Below are 25,756 nucleotides of genomic sequence, written 5' to 3'. Positions count from 1 at the left end.
CTCACCCACACTGCCTCAAATGAAGCATCTCTGCCCTATTGAAGATGAAAAGGTGCAGCCTGGAGCTCATACGCCACAGACAGGGCTCCTATTGATTTTATAGCACAAGCTGCTGGTAAGCTGCGCTCTCTTTGGCATACTAAATTCCCTGCCCTTCTAGGGGGGCTTGATGAACTGCCCAGATTGCTCTCACTCATTCCTCTTGTCAGTAGCCCTTACAGATCTTGAGCTAGATGGATGTCTTACCTGTTCCTTGTGTGTATGCGAAACAGAGTGGCTTATACCTTTTAGCTTTTCACCACCACGTGTGATGATGAATAGCTTTTCTGAGAAAATGTTTCAAATCTTTTTCCAGAAATAGCAGACCGGATAAATCTCCTTTAGTGTGAACGTTGGGACATAAACCCGTCATTGCTCTCATGATCAAGCAAGATATGACTTAATAGGTGAACGATATGTGAGTTTAGGGATGATTGTTTTGCAAACACATTTAGAGGGTGGACCATCATTCTTTACAGTCAACATGAAACGGCATTCAACCCGTTTTACTTCTATAATATGACGTACGTCCTAGTAAAAAGGGATTTTTTGGGAAAATAATGCACTTTAATCATTGCAAATTGATTTGTTAAACTTGATCTTATTTATATGACAGCTGCTTGAGGAGAGAAGAATTCTTCAGAGGTGGAGGAAAATACTGCATCTTGAAGAAACCATGTAATCACAACATCTATATTTATTCTATTAACCAATGGATGATGTACAATAAGTCCAGGAACAAACATGAAGTAAATTGGGTCAATTTTAATTTCATGTTGACTTCATACACTTCCATTTAACAATGGTAGACATTGAAATTCTTCATTTTGGAGCAAAACCATTTTGCTGTGATTTACCATTGGCTTCATTTGTAATTTCCTGAATTCCTCTAAATGTGGCGGCTCATTTGCAAACACTCTGGGAAGAAGTACAGACTCAGACGTGCATCGTTGGCATTCTTAAAACGGACTTTATTTTCCTAAATTTTTAAATATCTTTCTAACTATTATCTTTATAGATGTAAACTACTGTATTTAAAAGGTGTGCTTTTTTTCTACAGCATGTATCAAGCTGAAACTGCTGTTTTTGTTGAGAGGTCACGTACACAATGTCGCAGGCCTACGTGGTGAGTGACAGGGCCTAAGACTGTATGGATGTGACTGGCTGAGTAATAACAGTCCTGTTAAAGAGGAGTTGATGCAAGGCTGTGATATGGAGATGAAGGCGCAAGCGAGCGAAATAGAGAGAGAGAAAGGCCCTAAAATGGGCGCTCGGAGGACGCAAAAGAGACAGGCACTAGGTGCTCTGAGAGCTGAAGGGTAGAACTGTTCAACTCACACCGGTGGAAGTCCTTCGAATGTGAAACGTTTCGTTTTAGACCCCGAACAGCACAACGTCACAACATGGATCCAAAAAAAGGCAACATTTACAGTTATATTCCCAGTGAGGCGGCTGATCGATATCTGGTATTTATGTAAGCTGAATTAATAAAACTGCAGATGAGAGACTGGCTAGCATGAATTTGGAGGCTAAAGTACATGCATGTACAGTTTTAGGGGTTCTGAAATGAGGTGAACATCTGAAAAACTACATTGTTATAGATGCAGATGTCCATGGTTAAAAAGTTTACGTTTGTTTCTGCCTAATTGACATAGGGATTAGCAATGGAAAATTATGCAAAGAAAAACTTACTGTATACAATATATTTAGATATTGTATATTTAGATGTTTTGCATACATGAATATGGCTAGGTAGGCAAATGTTTTACTATTTAAATATTTTAAGGGCAAATGTTTATTTCTATGTTAACTTAACATCTTTAAAGCCCTTGTATGATTGTTGAAAACCAAAAGCCCTTGGAGTTTATATTAATCAGTTTAATGCTGATGATATTAACTAAGAAACTAAAGTTGTGTATACATTTATATTTAGTTTTTTTTTACTTTCTTAATGTGGATGTATCATTCATTTAGAATGAAAAGTATAGAAGAGTTTACTTACTACCATAAAGTCCTCTACTGATTTTGTATGATATTCATAGTGATATTCATTTTGTGTTAAGACTGGGACCCTATACAGTCCCGTCAGCCCATAGAGACGCATCTAATATGTGAATAGTGCTTTCACTGCTCTGATTCATTAACAAAGAACAGAAGCACATGGCAGTTAGTTCTCTTCGTTTTCACAACGCATGTTTTTATAAACCCTTGATGCCCAACTTTTTGGGCAATTTTATAAACACTTTCTGCACTATACACAATTAGGAAATCCACATTTGGCAACCACCAGCAATTACGCTGCTGACAGATGAAAAATCTACAGTAATAATGACAACAATATCCATATTAATAAGATTATGAATTATCATCTGAAACAAGGGCCTCAAAGGAACCTCTAACCGAGGAGGCTGTAAATCTCATTGTAAATCACACTAAACTACACTTTTAAAATCTCAATAAAACAAATGTAATAACAAAACCTTTGGTGGGCTAAAAGATTATATTTAATGGCAAGCATTTAAACCCTGTTATAAAAGTTTATGCAGGGGATGTTTGGAATGGGAAGAATGGGACTAAATGTAAAAAAATAGATATGCTGCGTCCCAATTCACATCCTCATACTATGCCCTTATAGTACTGTTTTTTTTGTGATTGGAAGCATGTACTTTTTAGTGCATTCAAGAATTTGTTCATGTGTTATTTCTCATGTAATGTTTACTGATTTCATGTCCTTCCTCTCACAGTGAGTTTGGCTTATTTGAGTGTTTATGGATCTGCACTTTGAATTTTCACCAAGAACAGTTTACCATAGAGATACTCATTTTGGTGCGACAAAATACTGTATTTGGTGACGTTCTAATTCTTGTTTCAAATACAATTTAGGACATAAAGTATGCAGATTGGGACACAGGGTTGGTGTGAAAAGCATGCAGAGCCCAATGAACTAGCTCATGGGACTAAAGAACACTCGAGGCCGAGGCAGCATCGCCCCCTGCAGGTGGGATGAATGAGGTGATGGGGGCCCATGGTCGAGCATGGTGTGTAAATTGGCAACAAGTGGCACTAGGTGCGGGCTCAATGTCCAACCCAAGAGAGAAACCAACAATGTGTACAATCTTGTGAGTGTGAAGAGGCACTCACCAGCTATGGGCTACTGAGCTGTGCGTAAGGCGAATAGTGGGACAGCCTTTCGGTTCATCTGTCAAAATCATTACAATCCTCCCCCTTATAGGGCTTCACAGTTTCACTGGGATACCTTGAGCATTTCAGCAATTCCAATGGCAGTACTCGAACAAATGACATTGAAAAGAGGACTAGCATTCTACTCGAGTAGCCCTTAGGGGGAGGGAGGTGTGTGACAAGATTCTGTGTGAAAGGACAGAAACATTGACTGAAATGAGGATTAAAAGGAAGCACCAATGATCTAACAATTACCATCTATATTTATATATACTGTTATAGAAACAGGGTTAAACCCCTACGGGGCCCCCCAGTTTTAACGTCTCGGCTGTGCGTGGCACTTCCTCTGTGCTTATTTGTAGATTTGCGATGTCTTCATCTCGTTCAGACTGGAGTGGTCCTCCTGTTGGCCGCATCTTTGAAGTCCTTGGCGTTGGAGTTGTGAGCCTGCAAAAACTCCCTCTCAGAGTTGAGCAAGGCACCCATTGCAGCCTTGGAAGGATCCCTGGAAAGGGTGTACATCGAGATGTCTGCCGCCGCAGGGCCGGTGTACCCGCTCTTGCCCATGGGCGAAGCGTCACGGGACGCTGGCTCGCTGGAGCGGCAGCTGGAGCGCCTGCGGAACCGGTATCGGTAGCTGGGGATACGACTGAAGGCCGACTTCTTGATCAGCTCAGTGCGGGACTTAGCACGCAGCTTCCGGTGCTTTTCGATGAACATGTGCACAGCGAGCACGCCCACCATCTCGGCCATGATGAAGGAGAGGGCGCCAAAATAGAACGACCAGCCGTATGAGTAGCTCTTCTTCGAGTCGCTCTGGCCCGGGTCACCCGAATTGGCAGATATGTACACGATGATTCCGATGATGTTACTTAGACCTGCGTGCAGGAGAGAGAGGAGACGAGAAATAAAGAAAGAAAGAGGTAGTGCTCAGCACTCAGCTGTGGCACATCATTCCGTGTCATTACACAAGAATGCATCACTTATCAGCCGTGCGGAACAAAAGATAAAAAGAACAATTGAAACATTTTAATTAGCTTTTTATCATCTTCGCGATATTGAAGGGTAAATAATTACCAGTTTGGTATTGAATATTTAGATCATTACTGATGGGATGAGACGATTCAAACAAAGTGACGATCACTCATTGGATGTGAATAGCCATGATCATGGAGATTGATTCATCATTCAATAATAACACATGGACATCAGCTCATTTGTGTGCTCATAAGCGCCTAATAGGGTCCTTCTCTAAATATTTGACCAACACGCAGTTCTGTTTGAGCATTCCCGTCTGTCACCCATTTTCGGGCCAGATCTACAGCAGTGGGTCAATATGTTGGCCTGCTATTTGTTTACACTGCTCTAGTTGGCCCATCCATTTCCTTTGTCAATAATCAGAGTCAATCTGTTAAGTCAACACGGAGCTTCAGTGTATAGGAAGGGCAACATCGTAACCTGTGGGTGAACTAATCCATTCTCAACATGCTGTGTTCTAAAATCAACAGCCGGGTGTGAAAACTTCCGGACGCTACACAGAAACACACAAAAAAACTAAGTATGCTTAGGTTAGGGTAGATACAGCCTCTTACCAGCAGAGACAAAGAAGATTCCGGCACTGAGAATAACGTTGTGTCGGCTCCTGTAAAACTCACTGGCAGCCACACACAAACCTCCCATGAACAGAAGTCCAACACTCATGATGGGGAAGATGCTAGATGCTCTCACAGCTCCTAAGGGACAAATACACACAATAGTGTCATTATATAGCGTACAGAGGGCATCGTATTGCAAACACAGGCATAAAACATATTTATGCAAATGAACTTATTTGCATTTTGTGCTATTAGTTTATATTTAAAGTTGGCATGAAAGTTGCGATTATGTTTCTTTTAATGCAGAAAAGATGTTGTTCGGAGGGGAAGTTAATATTTTTATGAAAGATCATGAAGGCACAAGTACTTGCACAGATAAATCTTTTATAATTAACTCTGCAATACTACATAAATATGAGAATTGTCAAGATGTCATAGTGACTTTTAATGGATTATGTATAAAAATATATAGTTCTATTCCTAAAAGCTGATTGGCCAATGCTCAAATAACCAATATAGAACAAGTCGAAAAATTTTAATTGAGACAAATGAGAGAAAAAATAACTAACACTCTCTTCTCTCAACAGGTATTTTTCTAGTTTTTTTAAAAACTAGTAACTTGGTATTAGAACCTATTATATTATTGGTCCTGTATGACATATCGCTTTACTGCTCCCTGAACTCTCTGCAAATCTGTTAAATGACTAAATGGAAATGAGAAATGAGATGTGAATATTTTCTAAAAATAGCACAGCTTCTCGTTCCCTATTGCTTATATATATATTTATATATATATACTGTATAATCAGTAGCAGTTAAAGTCATTCTTTTGTTGGCACGAAGCATATACACATAAGTTGGAATGTGTGGTATAAAACGAACTTCTGTCCTTCTATCCCAGGCATCAAGAGAACCGTACAGAGATATTTTGACTAATAAATCAGCATCTGAAGGCTCAATCCCGAGAGAGCGATCTAAAGTAACTATACAGAAAGAAAATTTCCTTGAGGTGCTGTGTTCAGTTAAGTCTTCACAGATTTCTGCACGGCACCAGACAACATCCGTCTAAAACGCCTTCCTTCCAATTACTTACAGTTCAGATGCAGAGAATGCAGTTCACATGGGGCTACTCAGACTGAACCCCCCTCTTCACTGTGCCTTCAGATCAAGTTTTATCAGCCTCTTCTGAAACAGGATGAAAGCTTAAGGAGGCATCTGAGAGTGTCAGGATCAATGTCAATCGCCCAGTTGACTTCTCTTATCAGCATGCTGTTGGTATGCATACTGCAACCTTACAGCATTTGCCCTTCTGAGCCGCTCTCTTCTAAGAAACAAACATTTGGCACAAGAGGGGCACTTACGTTTACAGATAAAATAGCAGCATGTGATTGGGGTTCACGGGTCTGAGAATGTGTCCGCTTTCTCTAATCTGAAGTTAACCTTTAAAAATGAGAGCTTTTAGTCTGTGTGTGTTAGTTTTGAGGCCATCCTCAACACATGTCAGTTACAGTTTTTATTTTAAAGGACTAACAAAAATCGATGCAAGTATACCGATTTTTTTAATAAATACTCTCTTAAATGATAATGCGTCCTGCTAATACGACCTGCTGCTAAATTTATGGTTTCAAAGATTATATCAACACACAAAGTGTAATGGAAGAATGATTTCATGGGGTTTTCAGTCCTATAGCTATTTAACACTGATAACCATCAAAAATATCTGTTTGATTCACCAATGGCAGATATTTAGGAAATTTGGGGGGGAAATAATATGTGAAACCATTAGCTGTTCCCAATAAAAAACAACACAATTACAGGTATTTACCTTGGACATTGAAGGGATAGTTCACCCAAAATAAAAGATTCTCTCATCATTTACTCATCCTCAGGTTGTTCCAAACCTATCAAATGTATTTGTTCTGTTAAATACAAAGATATTTGTAAGAATGTTAGCCTATTTTAGTACTGTGACATCATCCACTAGGAAATATATTGTATACATTGTTCTGTTGAGATATTTTTAGGAATATTATGGGGCACCTTTTATTAAATTTTTCCTACTATGGCAGTCAATGATGTCACATTCTTCCAAATATCTTTATAATTTAAACAGGTATGTAGTTACACGAGGGTGAATAAATTGTGACAGAATATTCATTTTTGGGTGAACTATCACTTTAAGGTAAACAAATTATGAGTAATCACGTAAAATCGTGCACATAAACACCTTTTCGTATAAATATAAAGACTGCGCCCTATATGGCTTTAATGGCTTTCTTCCAAAGCAGAACAAATGTCATCCTCTTACTCTCCTTCATTCTCTCCCGTCATTTCTCATTCTCCCGAGTGGATCAGCAGTCTCTCATGGCACACCTCATTAATATATTGGTGCCCAGGGGAAGACAAAATACTCCTCCATCATCCAATTTTCTTGCCATCCTTGAAAAATGGATCAGTGGCCGAGCCGTGCTTAATTACACCTGGAAACGGGCGATATTTATTGAGGAGGACTGTATGGAGTGTTAGTATGCAACCAAAGGGATGACATCAAAGTCCTTGATGGCTTCAGGTGCAGTGTGAGGCTGACAGGTGAGATCTCTATGGGGTAAGACCTTCACAGGGGGGGGGCTGGGTTCTGAAACATTTACAATTGTCTTGCTCAGCTGAAGCTTTAAGTTTTTTAATTTGATGTATGGGCTTTTTCAGGCCCACAAAAGTTGCATGAACAAGTTGCAGAAGGCTGCGAATGCATTTGGCAAATGCTTTTATCAAAAGCGACTTACAGGGATATATGTAAACATTAAAGGAAAGTATTATTTAAATATACAGTTTATTAGTCTATAGATTTATATAAATGTTATTTTTAGAATGTATGATGTATATGGGTATATATGGAATATAATTCAACCTAAAACTGAATCTTTCAATTATTAAGAAAAAACATATTTCAAATTGCTATATTTATTGTAGACCAAACCACAATGCACTGGCAGGTTTGTCAAATCTCTCTGCACCTGCTGACAAACTGACAAATTATGCTATTTTATGAGTCTCAACTATGCAGTCCTCTCTAGACCACATTACTAGATCAGCTCGACAATATCTTAAGTGAGCAATCTAGTTGGCACAAATTTTTATACACATAAACCTTTGTAAAAGGAGGGCTAACAAAGCACAGGGCAGACTGTGAAATGTCCGTCTGGATCTGAAAACCAAAACCTGGAAGCACATTAGGACAGAGCAACATAGAGAACAGAACTATGTCCATGAGGCTAGACAGAAATCTCAAGGGTAACAGAAGTGCTTTACGAAAGAGAAAGACAGAGAGACTGATAAAGATCAAGAGAGGAGAAATAAAACAGTACGTCTGTACTTATCTATGTGTGTGTTATTTTGTAAAAATGGCGCAACAGACATGATCCATGGTGTATACCCATTAGAAGTACTTTCTGATGCATGAAAAAAGTTTGGAATGTCGGACATGCACTCAACAGTCACAGCTTTCCGTATGTACTGTCATAAAAAGTATAAAACTTTACCTTTAAGGTACAATAGAGTGGTACTTTTTTGTACCTCTACAGTACAGAACAGGGATTATCTTAAACCAGGACTAGGCCTTGGTTAAATTAAACATACGTTACTAAAAAAGCATTACTGGTGGGCATCTTGAGACAAAACAATGATATATTTTATGATATGTCAGTGCAAGTTGTTTTCGATTAAGACACCTCTAACCGTTTTGGGTACATAGTTGTACCCCAAGGACCTATTGTGTAAAATACCTTTTTCTTAAAAGTGTGTAGTGCACGGTTTTTGTTAAGCTATAACGACACCATTACTACCCTTTTCATACACTAGATGGCCGAGTACATACATATTTTGGTAATGTACTATTTGGGAGGTACCCCATTGTTTTGACTGGGAAGGAAAGGCATAAGAGTTCCACTATTTCCAGAGTGTTTATTTGTAGTGCTCATGAATGCATTCCACTGCAATCCTTATCTGACTGCCAAGTCAATGGCAATATAAACATTTTTACAGAGTACTGAATGAAACAACCGCACGGAGCTTTAAACCATGCCTCTGGGCTTCTGTTTACACAGTCTTTGTTTCCTCAAAGTCTTGGTGGGATGTCTGTATTCGTTACTTCTCATATGCACCAACAAACAGTCAGCATGCTGACACAGAAACTGTGTTTGCAGTGGAATTTTGTGGTGTGCTTTGAGACTCTTGCTCTCCTAGAAAGGTCATTATTTACCCTCCTGTCCTGTAACCTGTATGCTGTCATTGTTTGTGTGGAAAACAAAAAACACATTTCTGTGTTCACAAAGCTCATCCATAGAGCATTTCATAGTGAATGTTTGAGAAGCACCATAACCAGTCTTAAGTGGCATGGGTAGGCCATGCTGCTTAAATTGCCAACACTACATTGTATGGGTCAAAATGATTGATTTTTCTTTAATGCCAAAAAATGATTACGATGTTAATATGACATATTTTGTAAATTTCCTACAGTAAATATCAAAACTATTTTTGGGAGTGGATGCAGCAAAAACACGCCTTTTTGAGATTGACTGACTCAAGTGTGCAAAGCTTAGAATTTCTGCTTTCGGGTTCATCTGCTTTCAACAAAGTCATTACAGCGGTAAGCCAATAGAGAGCCTTCAAACAAACCTGTTTCTTCTTAGCAACGGCCTAATAGAGCGCCTCTGATGGACAACAATAAAGGCGAATATTTAGATTTCTTTCAAAACATTTGAACTCAGCCAAAAATTGTCCCATCCTAACAAACCTTACATAAATGAAAGCTAACTTATTTAGCTTCAGATGGTGTATAATTCTTACACAAAACAACTGGTTTTGTGGTCCAGGGTCACATATGACTGAATTTTAATTTTGGGTAAACAATTCCTTTTATGCGCAACTGCATGCATTGTATTTGCATTGCTGCACGAGAGTTGCATAATCAAAGGCATCTGCTGGGTGTCTCATTATAAATGAGATAATTCACACAAACAAACAAAAACATACAAGGAGATAATAAACATGCCAAGAATATGTATGAATATGCACAGTGGAGCTGGTTAAAGAAGATGTCACTTAAACAGTACAACCAAATGGCTAGAACAGTGGCTTGTGGGTAAGCATGGTTTATCATGAAGCATAAACTATGACATGCTTGAGTGCGTGCATCTACTTTGTTCAGCTCCAGTCACCAAGCAATTTCAAGACACGCTGCTCCTAATCTATAAAATGGCCAAATGTGTGGAGGTCATTGCAAAAACTGAGGAAACCCAGCAGGACTTAACAAGAAAATCATTCTGACCAAAACAAGCTTCTTCTATATCATCACTGTCCGGGTGGGTGTGTGCAGATGATAGCCGTGGGGGAGTTGTGTGTGTTGGGGTGAATGTGTGGTGGGTTTACTGTGGGTTAAAGACTTACGTAGTAAATATTCCGCTGCATCCTGTTCATAATCTGCATCTTCGGGGAAGTGGTCAATCTTCTTACATACACCTCGAAATGTTCCTGCAGCCACGAAGAAGAGAAAGAGAGGCTGTTAGGCTAGATTTCTCTGTATGCGTGTTAAACAGCAACATGTATAAATACTACAGGAATCCATTTTCTGGTGTAAGCGTAAACAGTGAACGTGTCTTAGTGTGTTTACTTTACTGTGATTTCTTATACATTTATCAGGTCAATGAGCACGGCCCTGGTAAGCTGCCTGAGTGTGTGTGTGTGTGTGTGTGTTTGTGTGTGTGTGTGTGCGTATGCATGCCGTCTTGTGCGTTTGCTGACAACCCTTGTTCAGTCGGCTGTGCACGCTCAAGATGACAAATGAACAAAAATAACACTTCTGCCCTGGGGCGTAACATGTGACCAGTTAATGAAGAGGTTTATCGTAGCAAATACATGCGCATGCTGTCACATTCTCCACTATATTAAAGGAAGAGCCATTCATGCTTTGTTTGTGTCTTAAATAATTTATTTGAGGAATTCTGATGCATAAACTACTATATAGCTTATACATTCTCTTTCAAGTCAATCCAAACCTGTATTTATAAAAAAACTAAATGAAATCATTTAATAAATGGGTGGTTGGGTGGATTCATTACACCACAAGCCTCTTGTTTATTAAACCAGGATGACAGAACACAAAAATATATATTATGAAGAAAGTTGGTAACCGTACACCCATTCATTTCTATTGTATGAACACATAACCAATGCAAGTGAATGGGTGCCAGTTTGACAATATTCTTCAAAATATCTTCTTTTCTGTTCTGCCTAAGAAAAAAAGTCAGACAGGTTTGAAATGACAAGCAAATTAGCAAATTATGACAGAATTTTCATTTTTGGGTGAACTAAAATGAGGGACCTCATGTATACTCTTCTATTCATAGAAGTGTGGATATTGTATGGAGCCATTCAGAGGTTGGTCACCACATCTGAAGAAACCACACTGACCCACACCATAGCTGTTTTTTGTACATGTTTCCATAAGTGTGTTTGTGTGTCTGTGTGATGAGAGAGAAGCCGTCTCTGTGGTGCACGATGACAACTCAGAATGATTCAGAGTGAATCAGGGCATTCTGGCTTTTTCAGAAATCCCCGCTGGCTTGGCCCGCAGCCTCCACCACCATCACTGCCTCTGTGTGTCTACAGGTGACCTCACAGACTGCCCATTCACAGCCTTTCAACTCTATTCACTCTCTCTCTCTCTCTCTCTCAGACACACACGCTGTCTGCTCATAACAGAGAGATAGAATGATCAGAAATGAGTAGGCGACAATGTCTCTGAGGGAGGGACGCTATCGTCATGGTGACTGCGATCGCTGCGACGTATTTATGCCTTGAGTGAGAGGGGCTTTAATATGATGTGAGGCCTTCAGATATAAATTGATATAAATATGACTTCACTTGAAGGTTATAACGTACAATGATAAAGTGTTATGAAGAACCTTTGGCTTTTTATGGGAATTTTATTACTACAAATTACCATTCTATATTACTATATGTAACATGCCACATTTCCGAGTTAGCATGGAAGGCATGACCAAAATCACATCATGAGTAAAATAATGTATTGGTAACAGTGCATATAGATTTTTTTCCCCCTGAAATATTATGTCTTTAATCCTGGCTGGAAATGCAGTAATAAAAATTATTCCTTTTTATATAAATTATTAGGTATGTTAGGGCAGTTTGTTCAATCTGTACTGTAATGCATTTATAAAAACAAATCTTAAATAATCATTTTTATCAGGCTCCAATGTTAATAATTATGTTATTTCGGATTAATGGCAAAAGGATGTATTGAGTATCACTGAATTTAAATAACCATTGCGCCTGATAAAAACACACATTTTAGAATAAACCTTAGGAGAAACGGCAATTAGGGACTTTTGCATCTAAAGTCTTCAAATATAAATGAACATCATGGTAGTTTATGTTACATTTATTTTATGTTTAAAGAGACAAAAAATGGTTCAGTCCAGGCAGTAATTATAACCTAGTACAATAATGAAAATTACATTTTGTAAGTACAGTAATGATAAGGGTGAGTTTTGGCAAATTTAAAAAAAAAATGTAACAAAATAATGCAAATTTTATTTCAATTCCTTTGCTTGTGAGATGAATTTTGACCTGTGTGGTATTTTCTCTTGCTAGTGGGCTATTGGAATATAAACTGAAAAGATCATGTCATGACATACTTCAATAAATCACCTCTCCACACCAATCGTTTTACCGAAGTGTGAGGTAAAGCCTGGCCTCTCCCTCCTCCAATCCTCAACGATAGATGACACCAGCACTAAAAGCATCATAAGATTTTACCTGAAATCACTCAGATTTTTAGCCCAGCTGTCTGTTTCCATATCCATAACATAAACCTGCAGAACGACTGTGTGTTTGTCACAACTTCAGTGGCAGAGCTGTCAGAGAGCTTCAGCAAGGTAGAGGAAATGCATTAGCAGGGAAGTATTTCATTAGCCTTTATCTCTGTGTTTGCTATCATTACAAAAAGGCTCTGAATAAATAAACCCAACACTGATGCTATTAGCTCAAAGGGTCCCCTGGACAAAATGCCTGCGAGGAATACCTTCTATTGGAATTAAAAGCCCTAATTTGGTTTCTATGCTGACCAATGATTCAGAATAATCTGATTAGGAAATTGGAACATTACGGAAACGTTCCCACAAAAAGTGACATCAATAAAAAGGCAATAGCTGTTTCTCTGCGTGGCCGCCCGTACCTGTAGGTCAAAAGATTTGTCTTCATAACCGCTTATTGACCCGTTTTTCTCGGGACCCTCTTAAAACAATTAGTTACATCTGCGTCTGTTTCACACTTTAACCTAATGAAGTGCTCGGACTTACATATCAATAGAGACATTGAGAGAGAGAGAGAGAGAGAGTAAGAGAGAGAAAAGGTACGGCAAGGTTGTTTACAGTCAATGTTGCGGTAAATTCACCAGAGACGTGTTTTCAATTAAAGTCTACCTTCGCGTGGATTAGAAAACAACTCATCTGCCCGTGTCGATTCGGGCCTCTGGGTGTCCGCTTTGGAGAGAAGGTGAATAGAGCAGCAGGCCAGGGGTCTGTGACTGCAGTGACACACCTCCTATGTGAATAATTCAACGGAGATCTCCTCAAAGGTGACAGCTTTGTTTGGAAGACACCCGGAAGATTAAGAACTGATGGAGACATTTCCATCCGTCCCTCCCCGCAGATTGTGCAGCCGGTACTGCTCTCTCTTCTGTTCAGCGCACAACCAACAGATAAAGCAGACTTTTATAAAAGAGAGTCTTTCGATGGCTTATGTGTTCCTCTGAGCCTCAGCATCTCCGCTCTTCTCTCCCGGCCCTGTGTGGCCTGAAGTGGGTGGCGGTGGGCACTGTGTTCCTTTAGCTCTTCTGATAGCACACACAGCCTGCCTGCCTTGCTCTGATTGACACGCGGTTAGTCACACTTCAGAGAAATACATGCTCAGCTTAATTTGCCTATGCATTCAACCTCAGCTTAAAGGGAATTTACAGACTTCATTTATGCTGAATGGTGCAATGGAGCAGAAGTCAGCATTTCCATAAAATTTCCTGTCAATTGGGATTTCACCCTTTCTGGAATACAATGGCCAAATCTATTGGCATATGGGAGGCAATCTCAGACAAAAATAAGTTATTTACATGTGAAGAAATAGTAATAAGACATCGTAGCTCTGTTCCAGCTGCCTTCCTAGACTAAATGAGCTTTTCAAGCCATCCTAAACTGTGTTTACATTCTTGCACGATTACATCTTTAACTGTGGTCTCACAGTTCTTTTATTAGCATTTATAATGGTTATAGGGATAGTTCAACCTAAATTAAAAATGCATCATTTTTTTACAATCATATTATTCTAAACCTTCATATGAGTGTTTTGAAAGCAGTGGTTTGGTGTGCATACAGGGGAAGTCAATGAGGGCCAATGTTGTTTGGTTACCACTGTCTTCAAAATATCTTCATTTGTGTTTTGCAGAAAGAAAGAAAGTCCACTCTTGAACTTGAAGCAATCTGCATGTTACTGGCCGAGACACCATTGTCTCATTTTGCCATCTTTTACTGACAATTTCATCTTATTACTGTAATGCCGTCTTTAACCTATGTGCGCCTCATTTTGCAGGTAGGCTGTGAAACGAAGGCCCAGCTTGCAGCAAGAATGATTGGTCTAATGGCTTTGACACGGTGAATCATCTACATTTATTAAGCATGGTTTTAATGATCCTCCACAGGGCACTGTCCTCATCACAACAATATTCCTACCAGAAGGAGAGGATCGCTTATCTGCTGGCTAATTCAACTAAACAACAAAGCAAGTAATGCTTTATTTGAGTGCTGTGATAAGACAGAGCGTCCATGTTAAATCATGTTTCTGGAGAATGAGCTAATAAATGTGCAATGTGGCCTGTCCAACAGCACCGAGACGGAGCTGAAAGACTTCAAATTTTACAAGAGGCAATCTTCTCCCCCCCCCATCTCTCTTTCTCCCTCGCTCTGCCGCTGTTAGCTGCTTATTACTGTTCTCTCAGCAGGGCCCAATAACTGTACTTGTTTGTTTAACTTCACTTCTTTCGCTTTGGTCTTTTCCATTAAATGGAGTCCCTTCAAACGACAGCACACTTCAGAGGACGGGCGGTGGGGTTGTGTAGCAGCTGATGGAGGCAGCCGCTTCCTCGAGAACTGCAGGGGCCCTTGAAAGCATCTCGGGAGCGGAATAGTTTAAGCAATCCTGAGGGGTTTGGTTTTTCATGTAGCACATCACCCCATCATCTCGCAACAATATCTCATCTCCTCCATTCATTCATGCCACAATGTTCACTTGTAGATGAGAAACTGACCCGAACCTGACCGCTGACTCACTGCGGCAAGGCCACGGCGCTCTGACAGGAAAGTGACAGCGTTTAGCGTCATTTAAAGACGGCCGCATTCCCTATTTGTAATTCAATGAGTTCATTTTGTCTTTCGCTTGTCAAAGGCAGAGCTCATGAATATTTGGGCTCGCTGCACCACGCGCGCGCGATGGCAGAGGCATGAAAGTGAGTTCATTTCGTGTGGGGGCTAATCCTAAAAGGCCGTATGTTCGGTTGATAAACACTTGCCTGACACCACCGGAGTCTAATCCCGAGGATGAGAAGCATTCTGACGAAGTTTATTGTGCATATTGGAGGGACTCAAAGGCAGCTGGTTTGTATGTGCGAGTCAAACAGCAGCTACTGCTGACACTGTGATTTGCAATGAAGAACATCTGAAAAGTATTTTTGCCTGACACACGCAATCAGTGGCCTTCATCTCATGGCTGTTCTTTCCAGCACAACACGCTTGATTTAGCTTTCCATGAAAGCTTTAGAGGAAGCTGCCTGCCAAAGGTTCCTGCCAGCCCGTTCTCCACAGAGGGGTCTCCTCGGGCACGGCCAACATTGAGTTTAATGGACTTATTTGGCTTGTTAGCACTCAGCCTCGGTGACCGTGCTCATGCAGAGGTGAAATAGACGCACGTACACACACACACACACACACACACAAGCAAACACACATTAATATTCAGTTCTACCTTTTTCTTTTTCACCAACACAAGAAAAACAACAACATGCAAGATCGCTATAATACAGCGCTGGACATGCTACGTGCTAAAAACTGTTCCACATGAGTGGATGCAAGTAAACAACCGGGGCACAGGGGAGATAACGGCACTTAATAACATAGGGGAGGAACACGGCTCTTTCTGCAGGCCTTCTAATCACAATACTCCAGGAGATCACAGAAACACAAGACAGATAGCTCATAAAAACAGGGACAAAGCCATAACTATTGTTCGGCGGTGAGCTTATGAACCCCCGCAGGTGGACATGCTGCAGATATTGAAGACACTTACTCATTGCCAAAGCCACAATAATTCTTGCAGTGACTTGTGCAGACAGGACACTCTGGGTCCTACTTTGAAGAGCTATTGCTATACTATTGAGTTCTAAGTACATTAGGAGAAAAACCCCAGAGGCTAACACAATCAATGTTTGCCCAAGGAGTGTGAAAGTGTGTGTTTGACACCGCAAAGAACCTTGGGACTCCTAGACCTATTGTTGTTAGTGGCAGACAAAAGTCAGTATTTACTTAGAACAGTTGTAAAGCGTAGGTGTGCATTAACACCTATTATTTCTTCAGATATGGGTATTTTTATATCCCGGGGGTTAGTTTTTATTACAAAACGGACAGATTTAAAAAAAATGTCATTTGTTATATGAATGTCACATCTTGTACACTTCTTTTACTATGCCTTCATCGTTTGCCTTTGCAACTTTTCGAGTGTCCTTTTTAGTGCCGTTTCATAAATTTGTGTTCTGAAATATACAAATCCATCATAATTATTTTATATTTAACAATGGTAAACATTAACTATGTTGTTTTTGTGAAATTTATAGCAATTGGATCAAAATTAAGATGTTGATTAATTTTCAACAGTACATATATTTTTCCGGAGGCCGCTTCTGTAAAAATGAAAGTGGGTAAAACTTCCGGTGAAAAGCTAGAATTAGTGTATTGCACTAACTGCAGCGTTGAATAACTTATCATATTTTGAATTGTAATTCTCTTGGTCAAATGTGGGAATCTATAACAAAAACGAAAAAACTGTTCATGGCTGCTCTTACAACCAGGCGAAGCTTATTTCACGTAGTGAAAGAGAGCGCTTCACACATAGATCTAAAGTTAAGATGGACTGCTCCTGTGAGGGACTGTTCAATTTTTAAAACATAAAATATAAATGTGGACCACTTATCTCAAGTAAATAGATAACACGCATTTAACATTACTTAGACTGAATGTGCTCATAGTTTAAAAAGAGAGTTTGCAGTTATAAAAGGGAGTCAAATAGATTTAATTGAATCATCAAAACACTGCATGGTCTTTGATAAAAACGCGAGACAGTAAACTGGATTTACAAAGGATTCTTTACTGTATTTTACCGACGTGTTGTCAAATTCTGTTGGAATCTATCACATCATGTGATGTGGACTTGGACTACATTTCCCGGCTGATATGCTTGTTGTACAGTAGGTATTTCTTCCACTTATCGTCTTTTTAAATTAAGCGTGTGATCTTTAGTAACGTTCAACGTTTAATCAGATTGATGGCCAGCTTTGATATGTGTTAACCCCATCTTTCAATAGCACACAATCGACATCATGTAAAGATATTAAAAACCTTCCATGATTTTCGAATTGCTCATTGGTTTACAGTCACAACAACTGAATCAGTAAACTTACTAAATATCCGTCATCAAGTATTAAAATTATAGTGCCATTTCTCTATAAAGTAGTTGACACTATGCTGATGTAGTTTATAAGTGCTGTCAGTGTGTATTCTGCTATAAATGAATGACATACAGCAGAAACATGTTTGTTTACATTGAACCAGCAGTTTATCCCATCTTTCGCGCAAAGCGTCATGGATAGATTACAGAATGTTCTAGACAAAGGTAAATGCAGTATTACTTGTAAAAACTATGTTTTACTAAGCAATGTTAAGCCTGTGAATATAATTTTTATAATGCAAAATTAATGATATGTTATTAAACATATAATGCAAACTTTAGCAATAGCAAAAGAAAGTGTTCTGCTAGTTTATTCCAATAACATGACAATAACATACTTCCACTCTTGGACATTAAACTGAAGACCCAAAAATGTAAATTCTGCCATCATTTACTCTCTTACTCTCTTTAATTTCAAACTTGTGTGACTTTCTTTCTTCTGCAGAACACAAAAGAAGATGTTTTATGTTTTTGGTAACTGAACAATGCCACTTCTATTGTATAGACACAAAACCAATGCAAGTCAATGGGTGCAGCTGTTGTCCGGTTATCAACAATCTTTAAAATATCTTCTATTGTGTTCTGCTGAGGAAAGAAAGTCATACGGGTTTGAAATGACAAGAGAGGGAGTATATGATGAAATAATTTTTCATTGGGTGAACTATCCCTTTAAGGTTTAAAAATAAAACACAGAATAAGGCACAGAAATTTTCATAATTGGAAAAGAAAACATTAGTGTATGTATTTTATACTGTTTGTTTTTAAAAGGTGTGTGCATGATATTGAAACACATCAAAATATCTTTAATATGGGATATAGATGCCTTCATGAAATGTCTTCTTTCTGAATGGCAACAAGGTGACAATACTAGTGGCAGAGCAAGAGGGCCACACGCACACATGAACCAAGACAGATTGCCAGCAACACATTCTCACAAGCCCTGTTATCGCCTATATCAACACTCATTGAAAAGTGTTTGCACAAACAGATTTTTCAGGCCTACTTTCTCTTGGCTCCCTGTGCCTCTCTTCAATATAATACAGTCTCTTATTTTATTCAGCACTCCCCCTTTCACAGTAGCCTAACCAATATGTAATCCATCCCAGCCCTGGCATTTTCATCTCAACCTAATGTGAGCCACTTAGTATCTCTGGCAGGTCTGTTTGAAATCGTGTTTGTGCTTATGTATACAGTCGGCACATGTCCAAAAGAAAACACTCCACTCGACTGAGGTCAGAAGAGGGCCAGCCGACATCATAGCACTATAACATACTCCTCTGTGGATATATCTTGCAGAACAGAACGTATATACATGTAAATATAATTCCCATCTCCTAGTTGCAAGCCCTTTTACTCGTCACCAATCTTTGATCGGTGATCTGTAAAGTCTGGAGATTAAATTGTGATTGATTGTGCTGGGCAGCTTTGAAAGGGTTATTTAAATAGGTTATTAAAGTTAACCCAACCCGAATGCAGATGAGAGTGTCGTGTTCAACCTCACTTCATCTCGGTCGGCTATTTTATCTCTGGTAGCTCTCTGAGATGGGAAGGAGACACGGGGAGCTATTTTTGCAAGCCTAACCAATGCTGTTAGAGGATCTATCAAGAGTAATTTGCCTCACAAAGGTCATCGCAGCCAGGGGCAGAAGCAGCATCACAGGCTAGCGTCTACAACAACAGTGACTCACTATGGTCCACATTCTCCTGCTGGCTTCATAGAACGGCATGTACCCACCACCACTGTCAGAAATAAAGAGAAATAAACTAACATCAATACCGTATTGATTCTGTACAACATTTGATATTGATACATCGGTTGACTTAATGTTGCATGGTTTCACACTCAGACAGACGCAATGTATTTTTGTATTTGTAAACACAGCGAGAATTTGGAGTAATAAGACCCACAAATGTAAATGCAGAAATACAACTACTGTGGAAAGAATTCCACAGACCATTTAAAATTTTTCTAGATGTATTGTGGTCATTCCAGTCCAAAAAACCTCAGGAGTGACAAAGTCATCCAACAGTAATGTGGAAGACTGATGATGTTTTCTTTGCCTTGTTTGAGGTCTGAAAAAATGCATCAGATCTTTTTTATTATTTTGACCTGTTTCTCCAGTTTTCTTTTTCTGGAAATAAATGCAAATAGAAACAATCTTGTTATTTGAAATTTGGGAGAAATATTCTTAGAAGTTCACAGAATTAAAGGGATAGTTCACCAAAATTTTATTATTTACTTATACCAAACAGATCTCATCCCCATAGTATTTATTTTCCCTACTATGGCAGTAAATGGGGGATGAGATCTCTTTGGTTACTGACATTCTTCCAAATATCTTTCAGAACAAAGAAAATGATACAGATTTGGAACAACCTGAGGGCCAGTAAATGATGACAGAATTTTCCTGTTTGGGTGAACTGTTCCTTTAACAAAAAGGATCACATACCTATAAATAGTAAAATCTGAAAATATTTAAATGGTCCACGGCTGTATATATTTAGTCCTAAACTGCTTCACTTGCAATCATTTTTATTTATTTAAAGTGAAGAATTCTTTTCACAATCCCTCATGTCTTCACACAATAAAGTGCAGGAGCTCCCGTCAGTGACGCTAAACGAAAACGGTAAGAAGCATATCTGACTGTTATACTGACAGGGCTTCAACACAAAGAAACATTCATTATTAATTTCTTCTGCTCATTTAAATGGCCTCAAAAATCTGCTACCGTCGAGATAAAAACTCTATTGCAACAATGTTCTGCAAAGTGCTGACAAGTTTTTTCCATTAACAGTGCCATACGAAATGAAGTTCCCCATCCATGTGTATTACCTCAACTTTTAGTGCACATAAAAAAACACCTTTGTAAGGATATCAAGTGGTATGTTTGTATCCCAATGAGTACCATACCTGACATGTTCGAACACATGTTTGAGGTGCAGCGTGAGGGCCAGGCAACGATAAAGGTAAATCGGTAGCAAAACTTGAGAGCATGTAGATCTTAATTTGTGAACTTGTAAAATAAGAATTTGTACCTAAAAACTAAAATGTAGTAGTAGTAGCAAAAGGGAAGATTTGAAACGGACGTGACAGGTTTGAGAGGTTGGAGATGCCTATTTGGGGTTGCAATTCAAATCTGAATCTAGGAAACCGTGTAAATATGTGCAATGCATTTGTATCTTCCAATGTATTTTGTAAATGCCAGTTTACACATTTGTGACTATTTTTCTGCAACTTCAAATTCAGAACACAGATTTGTGAGTTTTGTCCATGAGTGCAAATCTCAACATTCAACTTTTTTTAATTTGACAAGTTTTCACATTGGGGCTGTGAATGTACAGTTTAGTGTACAGGTACAAATACTTAATTTACAAGTTCACAAATTAAAATCTACATGCTCTCAAGTTCTGCTACTGATTTACCTTCATAGGCAACTCACACTTTTTGTATTTCTCCAAAGCCTTCATAACCAAGGGGAGAAGGAGGAGGAGGAGGCTGCAAAGCAGGGCTGAGGATGGGGGAAGGTATAGAGATAGAGCAGTGGGCATATCTCGCAGGCGGGAGCGGCTGGTTTCCAAGGAGATGTGTGTGCGTGATGAGAGTGTATGAGACAGGCTTTGCTTGGGTGCACACTTGGAAGGGAGAGTCCCTCTTCATCACTCCCTGCTTTGCCTCTCTCTCTCTTTCTCTCTCTCTCTCTCTCTCTCCCCCCACCTCAGTTCCCAGGTCATCATTTATCCTGAGCACGGCCAAACCGTTCCCCTGAGATCCACCTGCACTTGAGGACGTACCGCATTAATCTCACACCTCCATTCAGCATACGAACCCGTGTTAAATTCCACCAGAGCGTTCCTTATTATTATTACATACATAACTGCTAAACGCGCCCTCCCGTCATGACATGCTATGTAACACACCATATATAATTAATAAAGTCATGCATTTCCGTAAGCGCAAATGTATGGGAAGCGGTACGCAATGAATCCCGAATCGCATGCACTGGCTAATTTATATCTTCAGATGAATTCTAATAGCAAATTATAGATGAAGTTTGTGTTAAACATATGACTTTACCATCAGGTATTTAAACTGTAATTACGTGCTCGAGATCATGATCTTAAGCGAATCTTACTGCCCATCAAATCCAGCTCGTACTTCAGCTCACAGCTCGTCCAGGAAGTCTGGATCAGTGTTGCTGTTTAGGCCTCCTGCAGAGACAGATTCATTTACATATTGGCACAGAGCTGTACTTGATGAACTCCCCCCGGGCCATTTAACAGACCTGACTGCTAGACATTAAAGCAAGATGAACACAAAGGCAGTGTGACCCCCACAAACAAACACGCTCACACTTTCTTCATGGTCGCTTCACGTAGTTCACAGAGGAATGCGCTTATAATTCTACACCTGTACAGTCCTTTGCCAAGTACAAACTCGGATGCTTTGCTTCAATGCATCGGCATTCAAACTGTGAACAATAACCACAGAGAGGTCAAATGTCTTCAGAGGCGCATGCTAGAGCATGCAGCAAGAGTTCATTAAACAACATCAAAGCTGTCATGCACTGGCGGATGTTGATGGGTGTGTATACCAGCACGCTTCTAAAGGTTATATTCGAGGAGGGTGGTCATGTGCATCAACGTCTTGTCCAGCCTAATTATTACATCCCCCCAATTTATGTACCGTATGGATAAATGTAAACCGTGACTGATTTCCAATTGCCACAGATGGATCAATCTCTTGTTGATATTGAGCGAATAAATCACGTGAATCTTTATTTATGTGTAAAGGGGATCAAATATGGTGGTGGGTATCTGGTGCGCTGTGTGACAGTGACATACACTTCAATTAAATTAATACTGAAAAGTCAATCACTGGATTTGTGTAATCTGCCATGGCCACATCTATTGGATTGCGCCCATCCCTTTCAATTAAAGATGAGGATCTTCCCATCACACTGCAGTCATGTCACCCTCTGTGTTCCCCCGGGGCAGGAGATTAATCAAAGTTTGAAAAGACATTATGAAGTACATTATTCTGCTTCCAGTCAAACGTTGTCAGGGCTTTTTCGAATCTAAACTGCATTGAATTAAAATGAATCTGTCTGGAGAACAAAGAGGGTGAAGAAATACACAGCGTGTCCTGTAAGGGCTGTAAAACTCTAAAGGGGAATTTGTGGAGTTTAGCTCGCTCTTGCAAGACGTTAGGCCTTTGGTTTGAATTGGCTTTGATTTTCTCTCAAAGAACAGTGTAGAAGGGTTTTGTGTGTGGGTCAAGACAACAGGCTGTTCACAACTGTGCAGAACACCTCACCTGACTACATGTTCATGGCTGAATTCACTGAATGAAAGAAAACAATAAGAGTTCTTCGTGTACAAGAGATTCATTGTGGTTATTGCGTGCAAACGCATCGTGACAAACGACCTGTTCCATGTCAACAAATTGCAAAACTGACAGATTTATACTTTGCAGGGTGAAGTGCTTTTATTGAACCGTAATATAAGGTAATCCATATAATTGCTCGTGTTATTCTGGATTGACAAGTGCGTAATTAGATCATTTTGCGCGGATCTATTTATATGACAGACGCAACACTTTCTGATGTTTTAAAAGATTGAACTTGTGACTGAAAGCTTAAAAACCCTTTATCAAGTTATGACAACGCGTAATGAAACATTGAGCCACAGATCGACGTGTTACAGAATAAAAAGTAAATTCAGGTGACTGAGGATGCTTTAAAAGCGGTGTGTCATATCATTGATTCTATCAAATGGATCCGAAGTCTGCTTCATTTAATAAAAACAATAATATTATATACAACTTACAAAAAATATCGCAGGTTGTACACTAATATAGTTTGTCATTTAAACAAAAATATAGGCCTATATGTTTGTTTGAGATAACAAACCACATAAGTTAGTGCTCGCACGTCATCGTTCACTTTTAAGAGCACATGTTAAAAGCAAAGACTTAAGCTACCTTCTAGACAGCAGGTTCTCCACAGCCCTGAATGGGTCATCACTTCTTCGTTTTTCCTGCTCGTTTCGTTCTCGTTGTTACTTTTGACCCTGCACACTCCTCTCGAGTACAGCCAATAGTCCGTGCCCACAGCTATAGTCATCAGGCTGAAAGCGGCGAAAGCGCCTACTGTTGTGATGAGCATCTGGACTCCTCTGTCACACATCAACATTTTGCCTCATTTCAGGATGGGGGTCGAAACAAGATGCTTGCTGTCTCTCGCAAAACCTCCTCCTAGCCAGCCTGACGCTCGGACTTCACGCTCCGATCGACTTGAAAAGCCCGTTGCATTTTTATTTGTGTATGTCTGTGGTGTCGAGACTGTTGCCGTCGCTGTTGCTGCTTCTCAAGTTCTCGCAAGCGTCCGTCAGTTACAGTGTGAAGCCGCACAGTGTTTCCATTTGCTTGAGATGAGAAACACGCAACCGCGAAAGAGAGAGAACGAGAGCTATTTGTTTCCCATTCTGTGTTGCGAGGAAAAACTGTTATCGAGGAACAGCGTGTCTTCAGTGTCACAGCATTTTACAACCGGTGGCACAAGATAAAAGCCAAACGACACGATATTTCGTCTGTTTAAATAACAGTTTTTTAGAAAAGCATTTCTATAAAAAAAATTGGTAACAGATCAGTGTTTATGAATGGAGAATAAGCGTCAAAAATAATGTCCTTTGATAATCCATCGCAAAATACCTTCCCTCAATGAACGCATGTCGTATTTGTCTTTAAAACACCAGAGACCAGTACATATCCAAATTCATGATCAGCTTGCTTCTCTCCAAAATCCCCGTCCAAACCTGACGATCCAAATAAATGAAATATGTTAACGTGGAGCAGCAATGTTATGAAGGCACCTATAAAAAACTGATCATTTAAATTAGCATAATCCCAGCACTTATAATTGCTGTGCAGCGGTGACGCTGGTTCCCGCAAATGTGTCTCACAGCAATGACAGCTCCCACTTTCCTACCGAATCGGCTCGTTTGAAACACCGCCCACAGAGGGAGCGCGCTGGCTGCTGTCCGCGGTGCTGAATGGGCGAAGCGTCTCTCGCCTAATCTTCGAGTCTCTCCCTGGCGCCGGCTGTACAGCGCCCCTGGCTTAACCAATGTGCCACTTAGGCCTTCATATGCAAAGATATGGACAAGAAACGATGCGTGAAAATCGGACCCTGGAGAACAGGAACGTATTTAAAGAGCCGCAGACATTTGCAATGATTTCTTCCATGGAAACCCCAAATACAGCCCTTTGTGTAGTAGACTTTTAGAGTTAAGTGGGTTCATTGGGGTTCTTTTGGTGACAGGAAAATCTAGTTGCATGCTATTGAAATTAACCAAATGGTACATTTAGGACAATCGTCGTTAACGCCCGGTCGGTGTTTGGTATATAAATATTTTTTTTTTTAATTTATGTTAGTATTCATTCATTTAAATTATTATTTTATTGTATGATAATTGTATTAAATAGACGACTTGTAGAATTTTGTTGTATGTTCATTTTATTAAAGGTCCAGTGTGTAGTTTTTGGGATGATCTATTGATAAAAAAATGCAATGTAGCTTTGCCTTCAGATGTGTATAAAGACCTTACATTGAAGCGTTATGTTTTTATCACCTTGGAATGAGCTATTTCTATCTACACACACCGCGGGTCCCCTTGCATGTAATTCGCCATGTTCTGTCAGCCGTCGTAGTGTTTCTAAAGGGAGGGGTGGAGCGAGCGGTTTGTTCCAATTCGCAACCTTGCCCGCTAGATATTACTGACTGGACCTTTAAATAAACAATTTCTTGAATGGGTCATAGTTTGGTCGCATTTAAAGAAACCGTGTAGTACATTGATATCTAACTGTATGGTATCACAGTCTAAATATCTAAATTCTAAATATTGGATATAGTAGATATAGTATAGGAAATATAGTTTAAGCCAAGTAGACTACGGTTCTTCTCGGTTTCTTTAGCTTGTTATCAGAAATAATCTACAGGCACTCTATTGTTTGTGAATGTGTACCGGAAGTTAAGGACAGTCCACTTATAACATCCTATAGTATTTATTTTGTTATTTACCTGACACATTATTTCCCTTTT

At 39.5% G+C, this 25,756-nt stretch overlaps 1 protein-coding gene across 1 annotated transcript; it reads right to left on the bottom strand.

Moving 5' to 3' along the window:
• Positions 1-991: 991 nt before the first annotated feature.
• On the bottom strand, positions 992-24,670 carry cacng3b (calcium channel, voltage-dependent, gamma subunit 3b). Its single transcript, XM_079455861.1, has 4 exons — positions 23,638-24,670; positions 10,260-10,343; positions 4,812-4,952; positions 992-4,097 (listed from the first exon to the last, which is right to left on the bottom strand). Exons 1-4 carry the CDS (start codon positions 23,846-23,848, stop codon positions 3,604-3,606), a joined length of 930 nt encoding a protein of 309 aa, XP_079311987.1. The 5' UTR covers positions 23,849-24,670; the 3' UTR covers positions 992-3,603.
• Between the last annotated feature and the right edge of the window lie 1,086 nt (positions 24,671-25,756).

Source organism: Barbatula barbatula, assembly GCF_947034865.1.
Source record: "Barbatula barbatula genome assembly, chromosome: 5".
Lineage (NCBI taxonomy): Eukaryota > Metazoa > Chordata > Actinopteri > Cypriniformes > Nemacheilidae > Barbatula > Barbatula barbatula.
Note: the sequence above shows the minus strand (reverse complement) of the source record. Positions and strands in the feature narration are given on the sequence as shown.

Excerpts from the sequence above, each read along its gene's own strand:
- cacng3b (XM_079455861.1), bottom strand. The coding sequence starts at position 23,848 with ATGTTGATGTGTGACAGAGGAGTCCAGATGCTCATCACAACAGTAGGC. Across the intron at positions 10,344-23,637 it reads GAGAACCTGCTGTCTAGAAG|GAACATTTCGAGGTGTATGT; the intron begins GTAGCTTAAGTC and ends TCGTGGCTGCAG. Across the intron at positions 4,953-10,259 it reads TGCAGCGGAATATTTACTAC|GAGCTGTGAGAGCATCTAGC; the intron begins GTAAGTCTTTAA and ends TTTGTCCCTTAG.